The sequence below is a fragment of the Podarcis melisellensis genome, assembly GCF_964234715.1.
Source record: "Podarcis melisellensis genome assembly, chromosome: 5".
NCBI lineage: Eukaryota > Metazoa > Chordata > Lepidosauria > Squamata > Lacertidae > Podarcis > Podarcis melisellensis.
The window spans coordinates 240,207-257,148 of NC_138537.1; the positions used below are offsets into that span (position 1 = coordinate 240,207).

Sequence of the window (16,942 nt, forward strand, 5' to 3'; positions counted from 1 at the left end):
CCGCCCAGGAGGAGATGCCGCCGCCGCCGCCGCCGCCGCCGCCCCCGGGGGTCCCCGCCCGCCTCGCGCTGGCCGCGCCGCCGCCGCTGCTCCTCCTGCTGCTTCTCCCGCTGCTGCTCTGGGCGTGGGGCGGGGGCGTCGCGGGGGCGCTGGGCGTCGCGCTGCTGCCTCTGCTGGGCCGCCGGCTGCCCCGTCGGGGCGGCGCCCTCGCCGTGAGTAGCGCCGCGGGAAGGAAGCGGGAGCCAAGGGGCTTCGGGTTGGAGCGCCCCTTGCAGGAGGAGGCGGAGCGGGCGAGCGCCCTCCGGGGCAGGCCTGGCCGGGAGGGGCCTCTCTCCGGGGCCAAAGCAGCCCCCAGGCCCCGGCCTGGACTCCAAAGGAGCCTGGCCGGCCCAAAGGGGCCCCGAGCCTCCGGCGGGCTGCCCTTTGCACCTGGGCGAGGAGGAGCGCGGCTGGAGCCGGGGCAACGGGGGGGGAGCACACCCCCCCCGACCCAACATACTTGATGGCTTCCCGGCCGGGAGCCACGTGGCTCATCCCGAGAGCTGCCCTCCTTCTCCTTGTTTGCCTTCCTTGCCCGGGGCAGGATTCCCCCCCCCCGGACCCCCTCGCCTCCCTCCTCCCTTTGGGTCCAAGTCTGGAAGGAGGGGGCTCCAGAAAGGGGGGACCTGGGGTGCCAGAGCAGGGCGGCTGGGGGGACGGGGTGCCTCAGGCCTCTCTCTCACCCTCAACCCTGCGAGGCAGGACAGGCCCGCCTCAGCCGCCCAGCTCCCTTCAGTGTGGTCAGTGGCGAGTTGAGGAGTTGTGCCTCAGAAGAGGCTGCTGGATCAGGCCCCAGGGAGCCCATCTAGTCCAGCCAGCCAGGTGCCCTTTGTGGGAAGCCCCAAAGCTCCTGCACTTTCCCAGAACTGGGATTCAGGAGCCGGGCTGGGAAGGGGAGAGTCCGGCCAACAAGGCTGGTAGCCCTCAGGAGCCAGTCAGTAGCCCTCTCTTCCTCCTCCTCCTCCAGGCCATGGATTTCTCCTCTTTTAAAGCCATCCAAGTCACATGTGGCTGTCACTGTGTCCTGTGGGAGGGAGTTCCACAGTTTAACTGTGCTCTGCATGAAGGAGGACTTCCTCTTCTGTGCCCTGAACCCTTTGACAATTTTTGGAGATCCGTGAGTTCCAGTGTCGCCAAAGGGAGAGAGAAACATTTCTCTACCCCCTTTCTCCATGGCAGGTGTAACTTTACAAACTTCCCTCAACATCACCTCTTACCTTTTCTCTAAGCTAAAAAGTCCCAGATGCTGCAACCCACACAGCCAATGACTTAAAGCTGTCTTTCATCATGTCAGATTCCAGGGCAATTTACAGCTTAAGACACATTTACAGCAGACTAAAACTTGCAAACTGAAACAATGGAAGCTGTTCGGTTGCGTGGCTGGCGGGGCGTTGTTGGGGTTTTGTAATATTTCCTGTTTCTTGTTTGCTGCCTTGAGAATCATTGCTTGAAAGGCAAGGTGCAAATCTTCAAAGTAACAACAATTGTGGAGCCACCTCCAAGGAAGCCCCGCTGCCTTGTAGGCTAGGAAGAAAGCCGCCCCCCCCCCCGCATCCTCTTTTCGGGGGTCAGCAAGGCGTGCCCCAGAGAGGGTGGGGTGGAGCCTGGAGGCCCAGCATCTCTGCATGCCCAAAGCTCCAGCTCTGGAGCCCCTTTCTCTCTGGCTGGGGGGCTGCTGCACTGGCTTGAAGGGAAAATCAAGGAAGTGGATTTTTAATTCTATTGTGTGATTGATACCATAAAGCACATTTGTCAAACCAATTAAAAACCTTTCAATCCCATTTGCTTTCTTGCCTTGTAATTGCTTAACCAATGAAAACAAATATTGCCAGTCTTGGGCTCAGGTGGGGGGGGAGGCTGCTTCCTCCTCTCAATTCAAATCCGTTGATTATGGCAACATAACTGCACATTTTTTCTTTCTTTATTTTATTAATAAATGAAAAATTTTCAGTGCGTTTCTTAATACCAAATTTTCTATCACGTTTACTCTGCAATCAATCACAGGAGGCTGTTCTAGAGTAGTCTGCTGGCAATTGGAGCAAATGATGGATCACAATGGGGTTATGATCATTGTGGTTAAATTCTGAAAAACCACATTTTGTGATTGTACTTAATTAGCTGCCTGGAGCAAGCTGGGAAGGCAGGAAAAGGGGGACACAGAAGACTCTGGCTAACATCTCCGTGTGCAAGGAGCCTTGCAGTGCTGTGAGACAGCCCCAAAACTGGACTCTGGGCTGCATGAAAAGCAGGGCCTGTGCTTAAGTGCCAACTCCCTTTGGGCAGCCCTAGCCAGTCTCCCAGTTCACAATGAATGAAAGGAGACGGTGGTTGGGGGGTGTCAGGATTTGCAGGAGTGCTCAGCAGGCCGCTCTGCCTGCCAGTGGGAGAAAGAGGCCAGCTCAGCACTATGCCAGGAATGGAATCTGAGACCACCTTCCTGCAAAGCAGATACTCTCCGACTGAGTCACAGCCCCCCCCAATGGTCTTGCTTACTGTCATTGCAAAAGAATGACAAAGTCACTCATTGCAGCCCCCCCACCTCCTTTTTGGCTTCTGTGCAAAAGTCACATTGGCAACATGAAGATTTGGGGTTCCTGCGCAGCACAAAGGACTCTATTTAGCTGCAAGTAAACATGGCTCCATGGCTACTGCAAGCTCAGTGCTATTAGGAAAGAGCCAGGTTACAAAACGTGAAACTTGATTTAAACCAATAACTTTGCAGGATTTTGTTTTCCCCCCTTGGAGACTTAAGCTGCACTTATCTAAATCCCGCCCCCCCTTTGTGGACTAGGCAGCCCTTCTCAGCCCACGCGGCCAGCAGAGAAACCGAGTCGAAGGGTCCACAAGGCTTCCAGGGAGCAAACAAGACGGAAGAGTGAGAAGAGCAGGGGAGAGATGATGGGAGGTCAGGTCAAGGTGGGAGCCAGGCTAAAGCCAGGCAATGGTGGGATCCCCACCACAGAGGGGCTCCTGTTCACCCTTGACAGAGGCCAAACCCCTCCTGTGCCTGAGAGAGGAATGTGGGGGTGACCCAGAGGCAGGCAAAGGTCACCTCTGAAAATAGTCCCAGCTGGAATAGATCACCAGGAGGGGAAGCCCAAGCCAGGGTGCCTTAGGGTTAGGGCCTCCTTTGCTGTGGCTTTGTTTTGGATCCAGGCTGCTGGAGTTTCTTTTCCTTCCGGCTGATCTGCTGGACCAGAGCTGGCCTTGGGCACCTTTGCCTCACCTCTAGAGAACAGCATTTACCGTATTTTTCGCTCTATAAGATGCACCAGACCACAAGACGCACCTAGTTTTTGGAGGAGGAAAACAAGAAAAAAAATATTCTGAATCCCAGAAGCCAGAACAGCAAGAGGGATCCCCTCTTGCTGTTCTGGCTTCTGGGATAGCTGTGCAGCCTGCATTTGCTCCACAAGACGCACACACATTTCCCCTTACTTTTAAGAAGGGGAAAAGTGAGTCTTACAGAGCAAAAAATACGGTACTTAGCCATTTGCACCAGGACACCAGGGGCTTCTGGGGGTGGTAGGGTTGCAGAATAGTTCAACAGCTATTTTTTTAGAAAACCGGGGGGGGGGGGAATATACATTTCCAACGTGGGTTGCCATATGCCCGAGTTTCCCCAAACATTTCTACCGATCTTCAAATATTCCATTTGGACATTATTTTTGGGAAATTCCGGACGTATGGCAGCCCTAGGAGTTGCGCAATTTGTGCTTAAAAGTGGTTCCAAACAATCCTAGGACCCAGCGCTCTGCCTTAACTAGTCTGGAGGTTTCCCAGTTTATTGCGCTCCCAAAGGCAGCAGCTGTTGAATCACCTTCAGGTGTGGCTCCGTCCGTTGGTCACCCCCCCCCCCCCGTTAAGCTGGCCTGTCAACATTTGTGGATGTGGGGAGGGAGGGCTGGCGAGGGAGGAATGACGGCTGACAAGGACTGTAAACACCACAGGTCTTCTTGTTCCTTTGTGGGCTTCAAAATAGCTCCTGCCCTTGGTGCCTTTGGCCTGCTTCCACAGCCGAGTTCTCTCCTTGGTCTGGGTGGGCAGGCTGTGTCCCAAGAGGACTTTCCAGGCTGGGTCACTCTTTCCCTCGCCCAGGGTGACGCAGGGGAGATGCCACCGCACATGCCAGGCCAGCAGCCCAGTCACCCGCCCTTGGCAAGCGGGCTCTCCCTCTCTCCCTCGCTTCGCACTTCCCGTTCACTTGTCCTTGAGAGCAGTCGGGTCAGGTGAGGCCTGCCTGCCGGTTGCTCAGCAGCTTCCCAGCCCTGAAAAACCGGCTCTGGATCTGGCTTGGCAGCTGAGGCCTGATCCTTATCTGCCGCCACAACTTGTTGCGGCTGAAGCCGCCTCCAGACGGCTCATTGCACAAGGTGCCCAGGAAAGAGGGGCAGGAGAACGGGCAGGAAGGAGGACCACCGGCCAGACCCTCCTGGTGCAGGAAGGAGGAAGGGGCCCTGCCCATTGGGTGTCTCTGCAGCAAACACGGCTGGGCCACAGCCCCCTGCCTCTGCGCCTGGTGCCCACAGGGGAGCAGCTCTTAACCCTTGCTTTGCCACCAGACACCCTTCTTTGCAGTGGGCCACCATGCGGGAGGCTTCTGAGTCAACCGTTGCTCCCTAGGAGTCGGCAGGAGACGCAGCACCTCTGAGCTTGCCAGGAGAGAGCGACAAGTGTGGCAAGCCACAAAATGGGGTGGGTTCAGAGGGAGGGTGACCCCCTTTGTGACTTCAGGGGGTGCAGATCAGGCAAGGCAAACTCTGCTCTCTGGGGGGGCTTGGCCGGCCTGCTTCCTCCCAGCCCCTCTGGGCTTGCTCTTGCCTGCGTCTTCCCATCCTTAGCTGGAAGAGGAAGGCAGGAATGTTCCTGATTCTTTAAAGCCTTCAATCTGCCTTTGTTGAGCCTCTTAGGAGCCAGATGGCTGAGAGAGGTGTGGGAGCAGGAGAGCTGGATCGGGACCCTCCAGTTGGGAGGGTGGTTGGGTGAAGCTGTCTCTCAGGGTGGGTCATTGGGGGAGAGAGAGGCCGCCATCTGACACACCCACGCCCTGCTTGGCCCTCCTGCCGCCTTCCCCAAACCGGCTGAGCAAGGCGGAGGGCTTTGCCATGAAGACCCGAGGCTCAGGCAGCTCCTCCCTGGTGCCTTTGCATCTCCTTCCCAAAGCTGAGCACGTCCTAACTAGGGAAGCAGGAGGGCGGGAGCCACCCAAAGGGCCTTGAGGGCCGCACGTGGACCCCTCTGGTCTAGAGCGTAGAGATGACCTCTCCCTGGCGGCTGAGCCTTGCAGAGCCAGCCTCTGAGGGCCCCTTCCTGTCTCCCCCCGCAGGCCGACGGGAAGGCCGTGCTCATCACCGGCTGCGACAAAGGCTTCGGCCAGGCCTTGGCCAGGCGCCTCCACGCCGAGGGCTTCACCGTCTTTGCCGCCTGCCTGCTCAAGGTGAGGGGGCTGCTGCTGCCCACCCAGCGGGGCGAGAGGGGCTCAGAAGAGAAGCAGCTGCTGTGCCCCCCCTGCAGAGCAACCTTTCCCAACCGGGTGCCCTCCCGAGGTTGCTGAGCTATGACTCCGCTGGGAGTCCCACAACCTCTGGAGAACATCACTTGGGAAAGAGGAGACCGGGGAGTTTAAACCGGGGACTGCTCATATTTTGTGCCCCAAGGGGGGCAGCTTCACCCAGGGGGGGCATCTCAGCTGTGGGGGATGCCATTGCTGCAAGCCACCGAGTTTCTTTTGGCATAAACTCATGCAACACCGTGAGTGTGTGGGGTGCCAGCCCCCCTCTCTCCCCCCCCCACCCCAGCAGGGCGCCTGCTTCATTGTGTTCCCTTTTTGCTGCGGCCACCAAACTTGGTTGGATTTTGTGGGGGCAGATTGACTTGGGGGTGGGCGCAGATCAGGCCCCTGGCTGTGCCCAAGGGCAGAGCCCCTGAGGCCGGTGTGGGAGGCTGTGTGGGCAGGTCCTTCTGGGGGAATTTTGGAGGTCAGGGCCTGCCATTGCCCCTTCCCCACCTCCTGTCCCACAGACGGGCCTTGGCTGCTGGGTGAGGGAGCTCCCTTGGCTGGGGGGGGGGGTGGAGTGAGATCTCTGTGCCTGAGACAACTGCCATTCTTTTTCCTCCTCCTCCTCCTCCTGCCAGAGAGGGCCTTTGGGGGGCCTCCTGCCCACCTTCTTCCCCACCCGCAGCCGCCTTCCTGCCCAGGGTCCCCCAGAGGTCCCCCAGCCGTCTCCTTTGTGGTTCAGGCCGGCCAAGGTGACCTCCCTCCCTGCATGCCTGGGAGACCTGGCAGGGCCAGTGAGCCCCCCCCGGGAGGCGGCCAAGCCTGAAAGTTTCCATCCCAAGTGAGGTTGTGCCTGGCCCTGTTGCCATGGGGACGGTGACGGCTCACTTTCACTTTCCCCGCACTGCAGGAGCAGCAGGTGCAGGTTCTTCATCACAGCTCCAAGCCACGTGCCCTCAGCCGCCTCGCCTGGGTCCCTTGTAAACATCCGGGGCAGCGGGGGACATCCGTGCGCAGGCAGAGAGAGGCCCCAGGACTCTTCCTCTGGGCTCCTGATTCCCGTGGGACAGCGTCCCTTCAGCCCCTGAACCCGTTTGCAAAGCGAGGACCTTCCCCTGCCAGATTTTGTGTCTCCTGTTCCCAGAAGACGGTGACATTCCTGGCCACCCCCATCCCAACTGCCAGGCTCACCGCCTCAGAATCGCCTCTGGGGATCCTCTGCTCTCCTTGCAAAGGGTTCGTGTCTTCCCTGTGGTTTCCAATGAAGTTGGGCAACCACTAATCCCATAATATGCCCTTGATCCCGAAGGCTTTCCCTGAAAAGCCCATCAGCCTCTGGATTTGCACAATTGCAGGAGTGGCCTTGCTGGTTTCAGCTGAGTCTGCAACCCTCTTCATCTGACTGTACACCCCCCTGGGCAGCCCTTGGCTGTGGGGCAGTTTATGAATCTGGAAATCCCTCCTGATACAGCCAACCCACATCCTCATCCGTGGAGAGGAGAGCCAGACAGGGCGTCTCCTCTGGGCTGCCTGGGCCTTTGGAGCAGAGAAGGGGGGCAAAGTCCCAGTCCCCTGGCCTGCCTGGTGGAGGGGAGTGGGAACACCCACCGAGGACCCCCACCAACCAGATGGATGGAGATGGATGGATGTCCAGGAAGCAATATAACAATAACCACAATTCCTTCCAACCACCTGCGAGGCCACCCCTTTGCCGTCTCAGACAGAGCCCCTTTCCTTTGTTCTCTAAGTGGCCCATCCCCCAAGCGATCTCCTCCTCGGAAGCTAGCCTGGCTTGTCTTTTAACACTCGCTGGATCCAGGGCTTGGGGATGTCTTGGCAATCAGCCTGATTCCCCAAACTCATTACACTATCCTGGTTTTCCATTCCCAGACACACAAAGCAGGTTTTAAAACACGGTTGCCAATACTGCCCTCTTTCCTGCAGACAAGGAAGCAGCCGCTGGGGGTCAGGGAGCTAAGTGCCAGCCCCCAGCAGCCCCCAGCCTGATCCAGGGGGCCCTGGGAGTGGATTGGAGGGGGGCCACTCCTGGCAGGCTATTGTGGGCAAAGGATTTCTTTCCTGTGTCTGTTGAGCAGGACCAAGGAGGAGACGGTGCCCGGGAGCTGGAGCGCCTGGGACCCTCGGGGCGGATGCACGTCCTGCAGATGAACGTCTGCAGCGAGGAGGAGGTGGCCAGGGCTCTCCAACTCGTGAGCAGGAGCCTGAAGGGGCCTGAGCAAGGTAAGGGCCCTCTAGCCAGGGATTGGCTCTGTGGGGCCAGGTGGGGGCTGGGGTGTCTCTGCTCCCCTGCAGCCGGGCATCCCTGGTGCAGCTGCATGGCCAGAGGGACCTGCTTGGTGTCTGTGGGCGGGTGGCACAGAGGGGAGGCTGATCCTGGCTGATCCTGAGCAGGCAGTGGGGAGGGCGGAGGTCGGGGGGGGGGGCTCAAAGGGAGGTGGCTCAGTTCCTGGAAAAGAAGCAGCGAATGGAGCTGGGATCACGAGATAAGGCCCTCAGAAGAGCGTGGCTGCTGGATCAGGCCAAGGACCCATCTAGTCCAGCATCTTCTTCTCAGAATGGCCAACCAGAGGCCTCCCAGGAAGAAGCCCACAAGCAGGACCCCAGTGCAAGAGCAGCTCTCCCCTGGCTGGCGGCCCCCAAAGCCCCCTCCTCCTCCATGAAATGGCGCAGTCCTTTGGGAAAGCCTCGTAGGTTGATGGCCATCGCTGCCTCCTGTGGAAGGGAGTTCCGCAGTTTATCTATGTGCCGCATGAAGAAGGCTTTCCTTTCTCTGTCCTGAATCTTCCAACATTCAGCTTCATTGGATGCCCAGGAGTTCTGGAGTTAGGAGACGGGGAGGAAAACTGATCTCTGTCTGCTTCTCCTGCCAGGCCCAATTGTACAAACTTCCACCATGGTGCCTCTTACTCTAAACTAAAAAGCCCCCCCCCCCCGTGGCGCCATCAGAAGCAGCAGCACCGCCTGGGACAGCCTTTCTGGCTGCTCCTGAGCCCCACATTCCGTGGGGCGGGATGAGGTGGAGGAGGATTGCAAAGAGCAAAGGAGGGCAAAGGCAAGGCAGGGAGGACTGTGCAAAGGGGAGTCAGCAGGAGGAGCAGAGCAGGGATCAGGGCCAGAAGGGAGGAGGAGGAGGAGGCTGGGCCAGAGCAGGGAGGGGTCTCCATGGGTGGGAGGAACGAAGCAGGAGAGGGTTGGCACATGGGCATGGAGCCAGGCAAGCAAGAGGCTTTGGGGGGGGTCTCCGTACAGAGCCCCGAAGATGCCCTCAGCTGAGCCAGCCTCAAAGGACCCCTTCTTTGGTCAAGAGGCAGGAAAGGAGAAGCCCCCCACCCCTGCAGAGACCTCTGGCCCCCACCCCAAACACAGAAATGGTCCCCCAAATTTCGTGGCGGTGGTGCTCCTGATTCTCTGTACAGGATCCTTCTGACTCAGAGACTGGGATGTCAGGAAGAGGGGGCTGTAAGGAGGGGAGAGAGAGGGCTGCCCCATCTCTTCCAGACCCCTTGGAGGAGAGAGGGGGCAGCAGAGAGAGCGCCTCAGCTCACCCAGCCGTGGGTCTTGGCAGCCCCTGGGAGACTCACAGAATCAGAGCATGGGCAAGTTGGTGGACAAGTCCAACCTCTTGCAATGCCGGACTTGCCAGAAGGTCCTTCAGTGGATCTCTCTGGGTGGAAGTGACTGGGGGAGACATTCCTGGGAAACTCTTCCAGCCTCTTTGCCAGAGCCTCTTTGGGGGCTGCTGGGGCAGCAAGGGGAGAGAGGAGGGGCAGCAGAACCCCCTCTGCGCTGGTGCACCTCCTGGGGCTCAGAATTCAAGGACAAAAGGCACTGGAAAAGAGGGAATGGGGTGGATCCGTGGGGAGGAGGAAATGGCCTGGGATGGAGACCCCATGGCTCCCCCATGGATGTGTTCCCCCACCAGCCCTACTCATTTCAGCACAGAATGTGGGAGGGGTTTAATGGATAGGAGGGGAGAGGTTAATTGCAATTTATCCCTCCAGGCTCCCACAAGCGGCGATTGAGTTTCAAAATCCCATTCTTGGCAGCAAAATTAAAAGCGTAGGAATTAGGCTGCTTTTGAGCAAGTCCAGCTTCATGAAGCAAGCCGGCTCCCCTTTCTTACTCAACAAACAATCAGGCAACAACTTGTAAATAAGTTAAACATATAACTTATAATCTTGCACTGGTTCACAGCAATGGCAGCAGTAAAAACTATGCAGGCAAAAGACTTACATTTGCAGTATAAGTAGCTTCAGGCCTCCAACACTGGCCAAAGGAAGAGAGGAGGGGACAGGAAGTACTATATGGAGGGGAAATGACATCACACAGAACCCTGTCTACCAAGTGTGTTTCTATGGTCTGAGTATGTGCCAGTCAGCAATACGGCTCTGTGGTGTTAACCCCTTCTCATGCCAACTAGCAAGAATATGCACTTGTTACATTTGGCTGCTAATTTCACCTTTCTGTTGGATTGGGGCCACTTCCACCCTAGAAGTAGGCTTTGAGGCCACCTGACAAGGATGGCGCCTCTTGTGTCCCCTCCCAGGCTGATTCTGGAGGTTCCTCTGGCTCCTCATTCATTTGGGCCCTGGGAGCGGGCAGGGAGAGAGGGGGCTGGGTGTCCCCGGGGGCAGAGGACCCTGTTCCTGCGGCAGAACCACCAGGACGCATCTCCTGCTTTGCCTGACAGGTCTGTGGGGCTTGGTGAACAATGCCGGAGTCGCCTCCTTTGGGGACGTGGAATTCACCAGCGTGGAGAAGTACCAGAGGGTGGCCAAGGTCAACCTGTGGGGGGCCATCCGAGTCACCAAGGCTTTTCTGCCCCTGATCCGCAGGGCCCAATGTACGGCATCGTCCGCCTTCCGAGGGACATCCTCCTTGTCACCCCTCCTCCCGCTGCGCTCGGTCCCTTTGCCAGGGTTTCCTGGTGCAGAATTAGGCCAGCAGTGGCCTGGGAGGGGCTGTCACAAGCCCTGGCAAGAGCAGCTGAGGAGCCCCTGCAGAAGGTGGGGCAGCTGGTACACGATCCTCCGGCTGCAGGATCCCTCCCTCCAGATCCTGCGGCAGATGGGTCAGCTCTGGAGCTCAGGCTCCAGTGGGCAGCCTCAGCCCGCGTGGATTTGCTCAGCCCATGGGGCAGTGGGACTTGGGGCCTCCACCACGGCTGACCTCCAAAGCTGGTGTGCAGTGAAACGGAAAATAATTTTGGTGAGGTGTGCTTCTGAGCACACACAGAGTTCCTTCCCCCCTCTCTCAGTCACCATGGGGGGGGTGCTGGGAAGCTCCCCGATGAGTCGCTGACCTTTCCCGGCAGCCTCTGCCCGCCTTTGAGAAGGCCGGCCCCAGAGAGACTCCCTCTCGCCCAGCGCCTGCCTCTCTGCTCCTCTGCAGGCCGCGTGGTCAACGTGAGCAGCATGCTGGGCCGCATGTCCAGTCCTCTGCGCTCTTCCTACTGCGTCTCCAAGGCCGGCCTGGAGGCCTTCACCAGCTGCCTCCGCCAGGAGATGTACCCCTGGGGGGTGGGGGTGGTCGCGGTGGAGCCCAGCAACTTCATCGCGGCCACCGGCATCCTGACCCGGGACGGAGTCCAGGCCGAGGCCCAGCAGATGTGGAGCGGGGCCAGCGCAGCCGTCCGCGCGGATTACGGAGAGGCCTACTTCGCGGAGCAGGTCCGCCGGATGGAGGGCTTTGTGCGCAGCGGCCTGAGGGACGTCTCCCTCGTGCTGGACGACATCACCGAGGCGCTGACCGCGCGGCACCCCTACGCCCGCTACAACCCCATGGAGGCCCGCTGGTGGGTCCGGCTGCAGGCCTTCACCCACTTGCCCACGGCTCTGGCGGACTGGCTCTACGTCCGCTAGTCCCTCGCTGCCCACTGGCCTGGTGCCCAGTTTGGAAACAAACAATTCCTGCCTTGCGTGCGGTTGGGCTAGATGACTCTGGGGGTCCCTTCCAACTCCACAATGCTGTGGTTCTAGGATCCTGCGCCCACATCTTGGCAGCCTGCCTGAGAGTCATCCATGGCAAGCCCAAGTGGCTCCTGAGGCTGGGGAGGGTGTCCTGTCCAGGCAGCCCTGGCAAAGAAAGTAACCCCATCAGCCTTTAGCTTCTTCTGGAGTGAAGCTGCTGGGTTGGAGTCTTCCACTTCTGGCACCTTCTGAATGTGCCCACAGCAAGCAATGAGGTTGCCAGGAGACCCTGCATTGGGTGAGGGAGCCATTCAGATTCCGGGAGTGTAAATGGGCCACTGACTACTTGCAAGGATGCCAGCTGGCACCCCTCCCCCCTCCCCCCATGCCAAGGAAGCAAATGGCTGCCTCTGCTCTGGAGGCCTCACAAAGAGCCTGCCCCGCAGTTGCCTGGGCAGGATCTGTCTCTCACAGGGGGAGGCTCTGAGCTGGGGGGCTGGGGGATGTTGCTCAAGGAATTCCAGCACCCACAGAAAGACGGGGAGGGGACCCCCAGTGCAGAGCATCCCATGCCAGCTGCAGCGGAAACCTCCCCTTGCGCTCAGCTGGGGCTCCCAGGAAGGGCTGCATCAGGGCCTGGGACATGAGGACCCTCAAGCCCACCCCCACCCCCCCCAGGAGTCCTTCCTAGTCAGACAGCTTCCACCCAGTCACCCATCGAGCCCCCTCACGTTCTCTCCTGAGCAGGAGGAAAGGTCTTGGCCAGTTGGGCTGCCTGCCTGCCGGATCAGGCCAAAGGGGGCCCATCTGGTCCAGCCCCCTCTCCTCTCAGTGGCCGCCAAGCCCAGGCCCGACCCGAGACTACTCCACGGTGGCTAGCGCTCCAAGAGAGCAGGCCAGGACCCAGAGGAGACCACAGAAGAGAAGATATTACTTCTTCTTTTTAAAAAACTTTTAAAAAATTTACTTCCCCCCCCCTTTAAAAAAAAAAAGTGTCCCCAGATTCTTTGGAAAAAAACTGGTAACCTTACTGTATCCCCCCCGCCACTGAGGAACATGGGCCTCCCCGCAACAGTGGATGGAGAACATGCAGATTGTGGGATGGCAGGAGCTCTCCTCCCTTCTGTGATCTCCCCTTTGCCACTGCTCTAAGCCAGCCAGGGGGCTGCACTGGGCTGAGGCTGAATGTCCCGAGAGCCAAAAGGTGAGGTTTGTGGGTTCCCTTAAAGATCTCTCATAATCCAAGCAAATGTGGCCAAGGTGTCTCTGGGCATACACAGAGTGCGTTAGGCACACACACATGCAGGCAGCACTTCTGCGTCAGAAGCAGCCACAGTGACCTCCTGGCTCTTCCCTTTGCAAAGGAGCACCTGCCCAGCCATGTCCCTCACGCCAGCTGGACCCCTTGGCAGGCTGCCCCCTAAGCAGGGCAAGGCCATGGCGGGCCCAGGAGCCGCTCACCCAGTGGGCCTCTGGCCAGCTCAGGCATGCGCCAGCTGCTCTTGGGCCGTGCGTGTGATGCTGGGAACAAGCGCATGTAATTGGACTCGGCAGTCGCAGGAGGACTGGGCATAGTTTCCCACTGCAGATTCGCTCTCCAAAGACCCCTTGTGCCAACTTACAGAATTGCAGAGTGGAAGGGGACCCCAGGAGTCATCTAGTCCAACCCCCCGCAATCCAGGAATTGTAGCTCACAGAGCAGTATCCCTTTACTTTTCTGTGAGGGAGCCACGCTGACCTGAGCACCGTGGGCATGCAAGTGATGCAAGGGGGGTATGCGTGTAACTTCATCCCCCCCACCCCCAGCACTGCCCTTTGTCCGCACTATGAAATCATTGGAACGCAATGGGCACCTGATCATCTGCACACTGAGAAAGAAATAAAGTGAACCATTTCAGCCCACCTGTGTCTCCCTGTCTCTCTGTGGGTCTGATCCTGCCGCCCTCTGGCAGAATCCACCCTTGTCAGAGGAAGAAAGCCTTATGCCAGAGGAAGGTGAAACGGGGGGTTTCTGGGTTTTGACACACAATGCTGGTTCTCCTCTGGTCAAGAGTGGATGTGCTGAGCTGCAAGGGGAGTCGTGCCCCAGATGGAGAGGGGCTGCCATCTTTCCTGGCAAGGCTCCTGTGCTTGCAACAGATTTACAATTACAGAACCAAGGCAAGGGGGGGAAATTGAAGGGAAAAAAGCATTGCTCAAAGCACCACTGCTGCTAGATGGTGGTGGTGCTTTGATCTACTATGACATAATTCTCACTCTTAAAGAAGCCCACTCTGGGTGTTTCCTGCTCAGCTGGAAATGCCCCCCTCTTGGGTCGGGTGGTGGAGCAGGTGGATTACCTAGATTTCAAATAAGGTTCCTACTAGCGGAAATTATTAATCTCAGCCAGTTTTATGAATGGAGACTCGGGGAAAACATGAATGAATGCTAGAATGAACACTAGAAATTGTATGAAAGTGGTTTAATTACAAAAAAAAGCCAAACCAAGGATCACACACATTAACCAAAGAGGTACCAGGTTGCCTGGACAAGCTGGGAACTGCCATCATCTCCAAGGCACAGGTCACAGGGGCAGAATCAGGTCTTGGGAAATTACAGATAGCTATCAGAAGTGGAAATGGGACAAAAGGACAGCTATCAATGCACAAAGAAGGAAATGTTTGACACAGATAAGGTAAAGGGCAATTACTGTGATTGGATGTGAAAGGAAAACGGTAGTGATTGCAAAAGGTGACAGATGAGCAGAGACTTGTCTTTCCTGCTTGGTAGGTGGCCGGTCAAGCACACAAATTTCTGCGAAACACCACATCTTTCTGTGACATGGTGATGTTTGTATTACACTTGTGGGAGTGGATCTTGGGGTGGGGGACTGAACTTTTAAAAGAAGCTGCACCCTTTCTCTGAGTCTTTTTTGCTATTTCAGATTTAGAAACAAAAGAAAGACCAGGCTTTTCATATACCTTGGAGGCAGCTACTTGCTTTGCTCTGACTGACAAGCAGGCCTCACAGAATCACTGGTCCCTGGAGGGAGGGGTGGGCTTCAGCAGCCCTCCCTGTTTTCCTGGGGTCAGGCATGGGCTCAGGACCCCAATGGGTGGCCTGGATGGAGAGGCTGGGGCAGAGGGAGGACAGCTCTGCTTCTGTCTCTCTCTCTCTTGGCGGCCTTTGATGCCTCTGATTGTGCTGTCCTCCTGGATGAGGGTTGGGACCGTTGCTCCAACGCGGTTCTGTTCCTGCCTACAGGGACTTTTCCAGAGCCACAATTTTGCCATGGATTGTGTTCCTCTCTGTTCTCCTCCTTTGGCCCAGACTTCCGCCTTCTGGAAGAAGAAGCCTCCTTGGCAGTCCCTGGTTTGTTGTAGGTGCTCTTCCTGCAGAGAGCTGACCTCCTTGACCCCTGCTCCCCTTTTTACAGCCCTCCCCCCATTTGGGAAGCTTCCTCTGTTGCACTTAGATCAGCTGGCCTTAGACCCTCCTGGCAATTGCCTTCGTCTTGTCCTGCATTCAGTCTGATAGCCCTGTGGCTCCCAGTCAGCTCAGCAGCACTTGGCACTTCACACCAGCTCCCAGCTGACTCTCACAAAAAAGGCATGGAAGAGGGGAGAGGGCAACACATGACAGAGGGGCATAAGGTTATACCTGGCGTGGAGAAGGTGGACACAGAGAAGTTTTTCTCCCTCATAATACTACAACTGAAGTGAATGGGAATTTAGGACAGACAGAAGGCAAGACTTCTTCATGCAATGCAAAATCTCTGGAACTCCCTCCCACCGGACGCAGGGATGGCCATCAACTTGGATGTCTTTAAAAGACAATTGGACAAGGCTATCAGTGGCCACGATCCACAAGGGCCATCTTCCACCTCCACTGCCAGAGGCAGTATAGGAATGCTTGTTGTTGGGGGTGATGATGATGATGATGATGATGATGATTATTATTATTATTATTAATTTCTACCCCAGCCACTCTGGGTGGCTTCCAACAAAATATTAGAAATACATTAACACATCAGCCATTAAAAACTTCCCTAAACAGGGTTGCCTTCAGATGTCTTCTGTAGTTGTTTATTTCTTTGACATCTGATGGGAGGGCGTTCCACAGGGCGGGCGCCACTACTGAGGAGGCTCTCTGCCTGGTTCCCTGTAGTCTCACTTCTCGCAATGAGGGAACCACCGGAAGGCCCTCAGATCTGGACCTCAGTGCCCGGGCTGAACGATGGGGGTGGAGACACTCCTTCAGGGATACTGGTCTGAGGCCGTTTAAGGCTTTAAGGGTCAGCACCAACACTTTGAATTATGCTCAAAAACGTCTTGGGAGCCAAGGTAGGTCTTTCAAGAATGGTGTTATGTGGCTTCAGCGGCCGCTCCCAGTCACCAGTCTATCTGCCGCCTTCTGAATTAGTTGCAGTTTCCGGGTCACCTTCAAAGGTAGCCCCACATAGAGCGCATTGCAGTAATCCAAGCGGGAGATAACTATAGCATGCACCACTCAGGTGAGACAGTCTGTGGTCCAGGAAGGTCTCATCCTGAGTACCAGATGGAGCTGGGAGACAGCTGCCATGTACACAGAATTGGCCTGTGCCTCCATGGACAGCTGTGAGTCCAAAATGACTCCCAGGCTGCACACCTGGCCCTTCAGGGGCACAGTTACCCCATTCAGGACCAGGGAGTCCTCCACACCCGCCCGCCTCCTGTCCCCCCAAAACAGTACTTCTGTCTTGTCAGGATTCAACCTCAATCTGTTAGCCACCATCCATGGTCCAACTGCCTCCAGGCACTCACACAGGACCTTCACCGCCTTCACTGGTTCTGATTTGAAAGAGAGGTAGAGCTGGGTATCATCTGCATACTGATGAACGTCCAGCCCAAACCCCCTGATGATCTCTCCCAGCGGCTGCATGTAGATGTTGAAAAGCATTGGGGAAAGGATGGAGCCCTGAGGCACCCCACAAGTGAGAGCCCAGGGGTCTGAGCATTCATCCCCCCCCCCACTTACTGGACACGTCCCAGGAGGAAGGAGCGGAACCACTGTAGGACAGTGCCCCCAGCTCCCAGCCCCTCTAGACGGTCCAGAAGGATGTTATGGTCGATGGTATCAAAGGCCGTTGAGAGATCCTGCAGAACTAGGAAACAGCTCATGGGGAGGTCATGGGGGGAGTTGCTGCTGTTGTGCTCCGGTCCTGCTCACAGACCTCCCCCTGAAGCATCTGGCTGGGCACAGTGAGAACAGGGTGCTGGCCCAGATCGGCCGCTGGCTTCCCCAAGCTGCAGGGAATATTCTGCACCGGCTGAATTTCTGCCTTGCATGCAGCCATTTGAAAAGCAGGGGCGGCTCAGCCTGAGCAATCCTGCTGCTCCCCTTGAGGCATCACAGGAGGCCCTGCAGCAGCCATGGCAGGCTCCCTCCTGACCAGCCCCTCCCAGGGATCCCTCTCGACCAGCTGCCCCCCAGCTCAGCCCGACTTGAAGACCTCTGC

The 16,942-nt window shown here is 57.4% G+C and overlaps 1 protein-coding gene across 1 annotated transcript; it reads left to right on the forward strand.

Moving 5' to 3' along the window:
* Positions 1 to 14: 14 nt before the first annotated feature.
* On the forward strand, positions 15 to 12,301 carry LOC309370107 (D-beta-hydroxybutyrate dehydrogenase, mitochondrial-like; the record flags this gene model as incomplete). Its single annotated transcript, XM_081911514.1, has 5 exons — positions 15 to 212; positions 5,366 to 5,476; positions 7,633 to 7,777; positions 10,248 to 10,400; positions 10,949 to 12,301. 5 exons carry the CDS (start codon positions 15 to 17, stop codon positions 11,416 to 11,418), a joined length of 1,077 nt encoding a protein of 358 aa, XP_081767640.1. The 3' UTR covers positions 11,419 to 12,301.
* Between the last annotated feature and the right edge of the window lie 4,641 nt (positions 12,302 to 16,942).